The sequence below is a fragment of the Miniopterus schreibersii genome, assembly GCF_964146895.1.
Source record: "Miniopterus schreibersii genome assembly, chromosome: 2".
Taxonomy (NCBI): Eukaryota; Metazoa; Chordata; class Mammalia; order Chiroptera; family Miniopteridae; genus Miniopterus; species Miniopterus schreibersii.
This window is the reverse complement of record NC_138102.1, coordinates 152736573-152748459: the sequence shown is the minus strand read 5'-3', so window position 1 is coordinate 152748459 and position 11887 is coordinate 152736573. Positions and strand designations below refer to the sequence as shown.

At 42.9% G+C, this 11887-nt stretch overlaps 1 protein-coding gene across 3 annotated transcripts in view; it reads right to left on the bottom strand.

Annotated features, from left to right (window-relative positions):
- Positions 1-1577: 1577 nt before the first annotated feature.
- Positions 1578-11887, bottom strand: part of DENND5B (DENN domain containing 5B) — a 154898-nt gene continuing 144588 nt past the window's right edge. For all 3 annotated transcript variants that reach the window (XM_081127139.1, XM_081127140.1, XM_081127138.1), the window contains 4 exons: positions 10212-10294; positions 9600-9726; positions 7869-8031; positions 1578-6317 (listed from right to left, as the gene is read on the bottom strand). In XM_081127139.1, the coding sequence (XP_080983265.1) occupies positions 6134-6317; positions 7869-8031; positions 9600-9726; positions 10212-10294 (557 nt within the window). In that variant the 3' untranslated portion in view covers positions 1578-6133. The remainder of the gene's footprint in view (positions 6318-7868; positions 8032-9599; positions 9727-10211; positions 10295-11887) is intronic.

Sequence of the window (11887 nt, the reverse complement as noted above, 5' to 3'; positions counted from 1 at the left end):
TTTTACTGGTATAGCGTCTCTATGGATTTCTTCCCTAGCACCCTTCCAGTGGCTTCCTGGCAAGTATGGCACCTCCCCTTGGATGCTTCTCTAGCACCTGAGGGCAGATTCCAAACGAGTGCCCAGCGCAGCATCTCTTAACTGCTTTGCCATCCAGTGGGCCATGGTTGTCACTGCTTTAATAAAGCTGGTTCTCAGCCTGAGGGGGAGGGAACTCTTCTGTTTGTCTTGCCTCAGCCCTAGGGTTAGCAGCTGCTCCCCATATATGCTGTTGTTGTATTCTTTAGTGTTTTTATCACTTATTAGCAAATCCTCCATTATTCCAATCTATTGTTATAGTTTGTGATGACTATGTGTCAACTTGGCTGGGCCATGGCGCTCAGATATTTGGTCAAACATTATTCTGGATGCTTCTGTAAAGGGTTTTTTTTTCTTTTAATGAGATTAACATTTATATTGGGGGACTTTGGGTAAAGCAGATTACCCTCCATAATGTGGGTGGGCCTCACCCAATCAGTTGAAGTCTTTAATAAAACAAATACTGAGGTCCTTTGAGCAAGAAGAAATTCTGCCAGCAGATTCCCTTTGGACTTGAACTGCATCTCTTCCCTGGGTCTCTGGCCTGCCTACCATTTAGATTTTGGATTACTAAGCCTCCACAATCGCTTGAGCCAATTCCTTAAAAAATAGATCTCTATATTTATAACATATCCTATTGGTTCTGTTTCTCTGGAGAACTCTAATATACAGTTCTTGCCATTAGAGTACTCTTGTTCGGAATGCTTTGGTTTCTGTCTCTTGATTGGACCCCGAGAAGTACACCATTAGTCTCCCCTGAACTCCCAGATCCGTATGTGCAACTGCCTACTCAGCATTTGTATCTGGAACTAACAGGCATCCCAAACTTATGTCAAAAGGTCTTGATGTCCCTCCTGCAAACTTATTTCTCCTACACTTTTTTCCAATCTCAGTTAAAGGCAATTTCATTTTTAGTGAGACTTTCCCTATCTAACACTTACAATTGCAGTCCAGCTCTAAGCAGCTCCAGCCATACCTTCAATCCCTCTTCATTGCTGGTTATATTATCTATTATATGTATTACTTATCATGCTTATTGTGTAACTCCTCCATTAGAATATACATTCCATGAGAGCAGGTATTTGGTGTATTTGCATGTTTAAACTGCTGTATGCCCATAATCTAAAGCAATGCTTAACATGTAGTAGATAATCAATGAACCTTTGCCTTCTATTTTTACTATGGACTATAATGCTAATTACTTTTGAGTGTTTTAAGAAATCCTTCATTTTCCCAAGTTTATAAATACATTCTATACTTACTGATAATAGTTTTATTTTGCCTTTTAAATTAGGTTAAACCACTAAGAATTGATTTTTTTCTGTATGATGTGAGGTAAGCCTCCCCCCCGCCATATATATTTACCCCTTCTGGATAACCAGTTGCCTGGCAGGCTGTGTTTTCACTACAGAATGGTCTTGGTTTTATCTCTCTACCTTCTGAATTCACTTGCTTTGTTAAATAGTCAGTATTAAGATTCTATAATAATGAAGCAAAAACAAAGTATCAACCCCACAGTTTTATTTGTAAAGAACAAAGCATGAAAAGTCATATTTAAATGTACTCCAAAACCTGAAAAACCCACGTCAGTTTCTCTGATATGTATGCTAAAGTGCTTGATATCACAATACTCTTCAAATTTTATATTATGTTCAGATGAGAAAAAAAAATCCAGTTCTGATGCATTTTAACAATACAAAGAAAAACAATATAATTTAAATGCAGAAATGCTCATTTGTTAAAAACACACACAGGGTACATTTATACATGGTTCAAGTGTAACATGGAGGATTTTTTCTATATGTTGAACACCTTCAGTTGATTGACAACAGGAACTCCTTACCAATGCTTCTCTGTCAAGATTTGGTGTTTGGAATAAAGACTAGCCACACACAATACATTCAGATAATTGAATCAAGCATCATTCCCTCCCATATAACCCAAGGATACCCTGGATTCCTTCAAATGAGAGTTTTGTTTTCAAAGGAGGAGACATCCTTTGATAATATTTTCCACTCTGGTATTAATTGCTCAATGTGATACCTTTCTGGAGCCAATTTTTATTTTGTCCTTGAGAGAACGACCAGTTCTAAAGATTTGAAAGGATGAGGTTCTCCTTAGTTTCTTTTGATCACACTCCATCAATGTCCTCTTCAAAAAGCTTGGAAATCAGTTTCATTCAAAAGATTTATAAGTGTATTTTAATAGGAATAAGGGGTCTAACAGCTTATTATTTGTTTCTGTCTCCTTTTAAGCTAAATGGTAATGTAATAAATACTTACATAAAAATAGGGACTTCAAAAGACATGGATGACTTGGAAACAGGATTCACTTTATAAAAGCAGAGAGGAGCTGAAGACTCCATTTGCAATCAATGAAGGTGTGTTAATACTGAAATATAAATAGCGAAGGTTCAGATTGTCCTTTCAGCATGGTGAAAAGATCGACTAATTTCTGTAAACCTCACAGAGAAAATACTCACAGTTCTCAACATAAAAATCTTCTGAAAAATCACAATTCTTAGCAGAAAGAGATTTCATTATTAAGAGCTACACTCTCAGTGCTGTCAAATAAATATTTCCCTGGGGATCTGAGGTCCTTGTCTGTTGCCTCATGTTTCACAATATCTAGAGGTGTCAACATATACTACACACAAACTGTTACGTATAGTCTCTACCCCTTTCACTTACATCTACATACAACAGTGATTTATTGCCAAAAAAGGAAACAGCAATTCAGTATTACTCCTCTATCATTCATACAGTGTGACAGAAGTCCATTAAAATGATTTCTTTAAAAGCCATGTTAAAGTAAATACCGCAGGGTTACAAAAGGTACAAAAGTCTCTGAAACATTTAAAATAAATTTTTGAGGGAAACTGCAAACATTTGCAAGTTCTAGGTTACTTCTATCAAATTCTTGCCCCCAGTGGAAAGAGGATGGGAAGGGCCGGGAGGCCTTATTGTTTTTCTTGGTGGCCTGTTTCCAACGACCAAGAACCCACTTTATACCTCTGGACACTGTGCCTCAGTCATTTTAAGGTGCTAATGAGCCCCGACAGGGCACAGCTGTAGGGTCTCACATATAATACCAACATTGGTGTAATGCTACTGGATCACGAAGGTTGGGATTAGGAGTTTCGGGACGCTTAAAAAAACACTTGAAAACAATGTTTCAAGAGACAATATTTTTGGAAATTTAATTTTACAACAATTTCTTTTTAAGCCACTGTTATGCAAAAATACTAATTATGGTTCCAGACATGAATTTTAATTTGAGGAAGAAAAAAAAATCAATTACAAAATAATTTTTATTTATTTTAACTTTGAGGTGTGATTATAAAGCAATATGCCAATTTAAAAAATAAATGTAACAGAAAAGGTACCTCTCTAAATAGATATGGTCCTTGCAAAAGTCAGCTTTGGAGGCTATGTACATTTATTCTGAGGATTCTGCTATTGTCCTGCTCAAAACAATTTGGTATTGGATCAGAGACTGTTATAAGCCACATAAGAACTAAATCTTGTTTCTTTAGAATTATGTTTCTTACGGGACTCAAACTCTGCTCGAGCCCCCTTTTTATTCATCAACCTGGATCCTATGGGCTGTCGGCCTTTCGAGCTGCTCATAGAGGCCCCCACATGTTTGGAGTGCTGGCTGTACCACTAGACTAAGATAAATGGGCTCCCGAGGTGACTGCTTTAAAGGGCCTAGTATTGTAGAGGGTGTGTATCTCTCTTTTGAAATTGGTCATTTCACGGTGGCAGTCACACTGCACGAAGTGGGATAAAACTTAAGGTACAACTCCTTTTGGGCATTGCCCTTTGAAATAATGGTTTTAGTCACAGACCCCAGACCCAATTTTCTCCATTTTTACAACTTGTGAACAATTTGTTAAAATGAATACTAATCCTCATAAATGATTCTTAGACATGAATATTAATCCTTATTTCCTATCTGTATAGATGAATGCATAAAGATCCAAGGGTGGAAAGACTTAAGATGAGTGTCCTGGAGGTCAGTGTCATGCAGCCTGCTGGAATAAAAAAACGTGAATTCTAGACCCTGGGATGTCGCTGACCAGCTGTGGGAGTATGTAATCTCTTTAATCCTTGAGTGTTCCATCTATGAGATGAGAAGCTGGACAAGATGACTCAATCTAAGCTAAGCCGTCTCCCTGGCTGCCCAGAGTGCGTCAGAGGCAGGGCCTCATGGAGAAGGTACTGAGAACCAGCCCCTGGACTGCGTCAGTCTGTGGTTTCTGATCACTGAAACACAGTAAGAGCGTGGTGTCAAGCAGGTGGAGGACATCTCCCACTGAAGAATGTCCATGACCCTGAAAAGCCACACCACAGACACACTTTAGCCTCAGCAAACAAATCTCTAGTCCCCAGGTCACCCAGAACCACCTTATTAACCCCTTCCCATGGGTTTCTAAATTCTTCAACCCCCCTTCCCTCCTTAAGAACTAAGTCACATATCAAAGGGGGTGTGCCTGGGCTGCCTGGCTGAAGACAGTGTCTGATAAAGGGAGTGGGGCGCTTGTTTCATCTGAAGGCGTTAGTCTTCCTCCAGGAGATAAGGGGATGACACTGTTGGCTGCAGCCCAGGACCCTCAGATCGCACAAGGGTCCTGAGAGGCCATGGCTCTGCGTCTCAGCCACAACTGGGAATAAAACTGGAGCTCTGCCGAGCAGTTTCACTAACAATGTGCAAATGCCTAATTAGAGCTACAGGGCCTACTCTATGGTGAAGACTTCAGGTGACTAGCTAACACCACGTTTATTTAACTTCCTTATAAAATACTGAACTGGAGAGTTACAACATTTGGTCTTTCAAAACTGCTGCCTCTTGTTTTGCTTGCATTTTGCGTCTGTGCTGCGCTGGCTTTTACCGTCTCTGGGCCAGTTGTTTCACGTTATCACTCCATTCTTACAAAGGAACAGAAAGCTTACTCTGAAACACCCAGAAAGGGTTCATTCTTTCTCCCTCTTTCTGTTATTTGCATTATCTTGGTCAACAAATACTTTCACAAAAACATTCCAAGCTACACCGAGCTCTCCTCCTTCTCAGACATTCCTTCCATTTCCTGAGAGGGGGCTGGGCACGGGGAGGGGAGGGGGCGATGGGAACCAAACAAAGCCGGCTTTCGGTGATCCCTCAGAGGTAAGAGACCACTGCAGGGTTCAGATGGCCAAATAAAAAGCACAGGATCAAACTGCTGTTTGCAGTTGTTATGACTGTGACATCTGCCCAGAGTACCTCAAGTAACAAGAATAAAAATGCCAAGAATGAAGTTAGTCTAGGCTAATCTTTCCAAAGAGTAAAGAGGCTATAATCCCACCATTTAACACACTTCTTGGGGCTTTGTGTGCTCTCTTCCCAGTTAAGCCAAGCTCCTGGGGTTCGGTGTTTAAAGTATTTGAATTATATCTTCATCTTGTGCAGAGAGAAAAAACTTCCCGAAAGAATGGAAAAGTGACTCAATTCATATGTATGAAACCATTTGCAACTTAAAAGAGACAAGTACAGGCTGCCCTGTACAGTAGGCAGAGCTGTTCGCATTCACAACACAGAGGGTCAGACACCAGGAAGGATGGGCCATGACACAACAGTGCCTCTGGGCTCCTGTGTGATACCTGGAGGGGAAAAAGCTCAACTGGGTTGTACGGTATTTACATGTGTACTGGCTTCTTCCTGACTAGCACCACTCCTCCCCCAATTCCCAGTGCTTTTAAGCTACTTATTTTAAATCACAGGAATATTCAATCTAAGAAAAGTATCTTATTAGAGTAATATAATTTTTTAAAGAAGATAGCGTATTTACACACATCTAACACATGAAAATACTCTATTTTATACTAAATTCCTGGTTCAAATGAACTACAATACAGCGTTTTGCCTTGTCTGCAGCATGAGGATTGTTCAAATCAGGGCATAAGGTGCATTGCCCCTGCAGTGACTCACTACCTCGTCAGACAAGTCCACATCGGTCCCGTGGACAAGGAAGGTTCGGGAGCAAGGGGTCTGGACTGAGAATTTCTAGCTGATTGGGTTACACATCCACTCCTTTGATGAGAGAGCCTTCTAAGACGATGGTGAAGTCCTGGATGGTCTGCAGAATGCGGATGAGGGAGTTGACGGTCATGCGGTCCCGCAGGAGGGCGCTCTCTTCGTACATTCTGGTAATGGCAGGACACTCGGCTAACAGTGGAATCCACTGTGGGAGCAGGCGATCCCTACAGGCCCAAACAGAAACAAGCACTGAGCTTGGCTCATCTCGCTGTAGAACAAGGCACACATTGGAGCTTTCGACGGGGAAGTGTGTGGCTGGATGGTACAAAATCTAGCCAAGCTCCGAGGTCAGCAGAGAGGAAACCAAAGTCAGGAAGCTGGATATTTACTGGTTAAAAAGCTACAGTAACGAAACACTGTAAGCGGACGGGAAAACCCATCAGATTCTTAAAGCAGGCCAGGACAAGTTGGCCATGAGGATTTCCACACGTTAAGGAAATTCTCTCTTCTGATTTTACCACCTTTTAAAAAAGAGGCAGAATGTAATTTTGTGTTTCTCTTTTACAGATGTGTTACTTAGACACCTGTGGAAAGGCATGCCAAAGTATACTGACCTTCTGGGAAGAAAGACTACATTAAATAGTAGGGACTGTTTTTTTGTTTTTTAATTTATACACATAAGAAGGTAAGGAACAAAATCAAAGCAGAACATTAAGTAGATTTTATAAACAAAATGAGAGGTTGCACTAGCCTAATAAATCGGAATGGTAAAGAGATTAAAGGAGATAAGGATCGTGTTTAAAAGGAACTTTAAAAGCTCAGCTGAAATTGGGCCCCTTTATTAAGAAGAAATTCAGAACTTGGTTCTATAAACCAGTTATTTCAGGAGTACGAAATCTCAGGCTTCTGTGTTTCCTAATTAAACTCAACATTAATCATCTGTCACTAAGTACCCTAAGACATCTTAACTGAGCATCTCCCAATACGCCTTTCATGACAAGGACAGCTGCAGGAAACCATCTTGCACCTCTCCTTGGGCCTTTAAGGGTTTAGAAGAAAACAAACATTGCACACAAAAAACTTCTGAAGGCCTGTGTGTTTCATTTCTTACAATTCTGAGAGCTGTTTTAAAATTAACAAACTATACAGCTCCTATGTGTCATTTTCAAGAAATAAAGGGGTAGGAAATTGTCTTAAGGAGAAGACTATATAGTAAGAATCCGCAATGTTATTAAATTTAATATGGTGGTGTAGATACACTATACAAGCTCTCCATAGTAGATATAAATGGGTGTATGCATCAGTGTGTCTAATTATCTACTAATCTACCTGTTACCTATTTCCCTATCTTTGGAACCAGTAGAGTGTAATGGTTGAGAGCCTGGGCTCTAGAGTGAGACTGGGTGTGAAACTTGACTTTGCCTCTTTCTAGCTGTGTGACTTTGGGAAAATTTCTTAACTCATCTGTGCTTCATCTGTTTTCTAGTTTCTAATCTATTCAATGGGGATACTGGTTGCTACTTCAAGTACCCCAAGGTGGTGGTGAACAATAGAAAGATTTGATGAGATAATATATGTAAAGTATACTTAGCATAGTGCTTTATTCAACACATAGCAAGTACCCAATAAACAGTAGTCTCATAATGAAACTTAGAATGAAGGAAACATACAGGAGAGCTTTGGAAGGGGCACGATCTGGTTTAACCCCTTGTAGACTTTTGTTCAACATGTAACAAAGACAGGAAAAGTCAAGAACTGGAAAGTCAAGTTCATACCGTGTTCCAAGGCAGACTAAAATCTGGAATTTGCCATCCTTCCCAATGTTCCTGGGTGCAGTATTAATAGCATTGACATAGTGGCAGAAGGTTTTGCAGGATGATTTCTGAATAAGAACATCATCTTCATTGTCAGTGGTTTCAAAATAAGTAACCGCTCTCTCTGGGGAAGGAAGTCAGAATCACATCGTAATACACATCAGCACTTCATAACAGAAAGACTGATCCCTAGGTTTCTTCTGGAAACACTAAGGATGCTCTGCAGTACAGCCAGTCAGAAACCAAAATCATTGCTTCACCAGTGGTTTCACAATTCCAGGGGCCCACGTTTCATGGTGGAATAATATGCTCCCGGGAGTTCACTGCCTAATCTAGACTACATTCTAGAAGGCTGGAAAGTTTACTCTTACAGTAGCTTTACAAAATGGAAATTGGCAAAAAGAAGAAAAACAAAAATAGACTCCTCTGTTAAGACTGCAACCTTCTAGGAGTAAGCAGCAAAGACATGGTAGCCACCGGGATGGTAGCCCCTGTCCCAGCTACAGAATGGCAGGCTAATACTCTGCAACACAATTCTGAAATGTAACTGCATCAGTAAATCTGAGAAGGAGGTATATGTACACATATCAGAAGCAGGAGCAATATTCTAGGCATTCTAGAAGGAAAAAATATCACTCCTGGGGGCCTCATCTGTCAACCTTCCTTTCTTTGTCCAAAAATTCTCAATTAGATGAAATCAACTACTTCATCTAGGCCTTATTTACAAAACACAAATGATTGATCGCCCCTTTAAATAAACTGGGAATTCTAGAAGGACTGCATACCAAAATGAAGCTGACAAAGTTCAGCGAGCCAGGGCAGCACATGCCTAGGGAGCTTTCTGATGATGAGAATGTCCTCTATCTGTAAGGTCCAAGTGGTAGCTACAGCCGTGCTGGGCCATTAAGGAAGTGAATTTTAAATTTAAATGAAGCCCATTTAAATTTAAATGGCCACCTGTGGCTAGTGGCTACCATAATGGACAGCACAGAGCTAGAGTCATCCTTTTAAAACAGGTCACTCCTTATGTCCAAACCTTCCAAATAACTTCTGATTTCATTCCGAATAAAGACCAAAGTCCTTCCAATGGCGTGGAAGGCCCTTCACAACCAGTCTTTTGCAGTAAATACCCCTCTCCCTCTATATCCTTTCTCTCCCCCTCACTCTGCTCAGCCCCACTGATCTCCCATGGAAAGGCCCTGCCCTTCTCTCAGCCTGAGCACCCTCCTCCCAGACATTCACAGGGCTCACTTCCTCACTTCCTCAAAGTCTTTGTTCAAATGTCACCTTGTCAACAAAGCCTATAACCACCCCATTTCCTCTTACCTTGTTCTACTTCTTCCAGATCAGTGATTATCTTCTAACATACTAGATGAATTGCATACCTGTTATGTTTTTGTGTATTACTTGTTTCCCTGCCCCCACCAGAAGTTTATCAACCACAGAAATTTTGTGTTTTGTTAGTTATATTTTGATGTATATTTTAAGCATCTAGAATAGTGCTTGGGATATGGTGGGTACTATAAATATTTGTTGACTGAGTGAAAAGCAAGGAGAGTACTTATTTGATATATATATATATTTAAAAACATACTCCCCTTATCACTAACCCTTCTTTTCCCAATTCCCGGATCTTTGAGTTTTCTAAGACGCATTTCAATGACCTTATAACATCCACCTGCTCTAATTTACCTATGAAGTCCCAGATGAAGACGTTCTTGTGAAAGATGCGGGCAGATTTGAATCCATGGTGGAAAACCTGTTCAAGGGCTGCAACCAGGCCGTTCTCTCCGCACAGCAACACCGTGAGGCTTCCTCTCTGTGGAACACAACACACAGGGCCAAAGAATGACCTGCTGTGTCTATGTTTAAGAAACACGCCAGAGAGACAAGTGTTGCGGGTAGCTACGAAGCATGTTTTTGCAGCTATTAGAAAGCTAAGTGAAAATTACAGCACCCTGTGTTGCCTTATGTATCATGTATAAAAGCGGCTTTTATTATTATTTTTTAATCCTTACTTGAGGATATTTTTCCCCCACTGCTTTTCAGAGAGAGTGGAAAGGGGAGAGAAACATAAAGGGGAGAGAAACATCGATGTGAGACACATCGATTGGCTGCCTCCCGCACGTACCCCAACTGGGGCCGGGGATGAAGCCTGCAACTGAGGTACATGCCCTTGGTTGGAACTGAACCTGGGAGGGACCCTTCAGTCAGCGGGCCGACGCTCTAACCACTGAGGCAAACCGGCTAGGGCTAAAAGCGGCTTTTAAATCCTATTATATTACATTTCATAGCTCATCATACCTCTTTTTCAGGTTTGTGAAAATGCTTCACAATGTTGTTCACAGCTTCTCCAATTCCTTCCTGGATCTGCCCAGCATTGGGTTCTGAAATATAATACAGAGGGGCTGAATTCTCATGTGAGGGAAATACACCAAAGTCCTGTGAGACATCAACTGTGTCCACCTAGGCAGGAAACACTTCACCAGCGCAGGCCGGCTTTGCTGGGGGCTCCGTGAAACTTGCCTTGGGCCAGTCTGGCCAAGTAAGAGGCACCTTGGCACAATGGAAAAGAATCCGAGGGAGAAACAAGGTGGTGGCGTAGGTAGCAGCTGCACCCGCCGCCTCCCGCAACCACATCAAAATTACAACTAAAATACAGAACCATCATCATGCAGAGCCTCCTGAAATCCAGCTGAACAGAAGCCCTACAAGGAGGGAACTGAAGGAACAATGAGACCGGTAGGAGGGGCAGGGATGTGCACCTGGTGCCGCGGTTTAAACCCAAGAGGGAATCTCGACGGTGGATGTTTCCAGGAGGAGTGAGGGGTCCCAGCCTCACATCAGGCCCTCAGCCCAGGGATCCAGGGCCAGGAAGAGAAGTTCCCACAACTTCGGGCTGTGAAACCAGTGGGGACTGTTGCTGAGGGTCGTGGAGGCTGCGGGAGCCCCAGCAGCTCCTCTTAAGGGCCCGCGCACAGACTCACTCAGATGCTCCCTCTGAGCCCAGCGCCGGGCAGCAGCTTGAAAGGACCTGGGACATTTGGGAACGAACTAACCTGCCTGAAATCCAAGCAAGAGGTGGAGGAGCGGCTTCCTCCCAGGCAGAAGAGCTGGCAGAGGCCACTGCTCCTTTGGCCAGTCTAACCCCGCACAGAACTGGCAGGCAGGCGCCATGTTTGAATCGCCAGCACCTGCCTCTCACCTTTGGCCCCGCCCCGTGATTCCCGGAGGCCCCGCCCCTCCCCACCTGCAGGCTCATCCAGGCCATTTCCAGGGGCTTTTCTGTGCAAGTGGCCTCTTGAGCCTCATGCTTAGAACTTTCCTAAAATCTCTCAAACAAGCAGCAGCTGCCCATATGGCTTGATAAGTGGCCCCAGGCCTGGCACTAGCGGCAGTCTGCACTGGCTCATAGCTTGGCCTCTCCTGGACACCTCCAAGCCCAGCACAAGCAGCAGCCAACTACGGTTTGCTGTGTAGCTCATGCTGGGTGGCCCTGGGCAAGGCACTGGCACAGGCTGACTTTGCCCCTCCCTGGAGGCCCCAGAGACAGTGCACCTGGTGGTCAGACTTGACCACGATGGATTACAACCCTACCACATCCATGAGTGACACACTCAAGGGGTGCACTTGGTGAACACCAAAGCCCCACTGAAGTAAATCCTGATCCATAGGGGTGTCTCCAGCACAGCAGCTCTTTGGCTGTAGCTGCAGCTGGTCCTCACAGCTGATTGGTCTGGGAGTCAATTCCTCCCAGTGACGCCAACAGCAACCAAGGCTCAACTAGAACAGGACAGTGCACACAGCCCACACAGGGGAGCACCTAGAAGGCCCAGCTCAGGTGACTGGGGAGGCTGAGCCACTGGACCCTACAGGATACCTACTACACAAAGCCACTCTACAAATTCCAGGAGACATAGCAGCTCTGCCTAATACACAGAAACAATCACTTGGAAGCAGCCAAAATGTGGGGGCAAAGA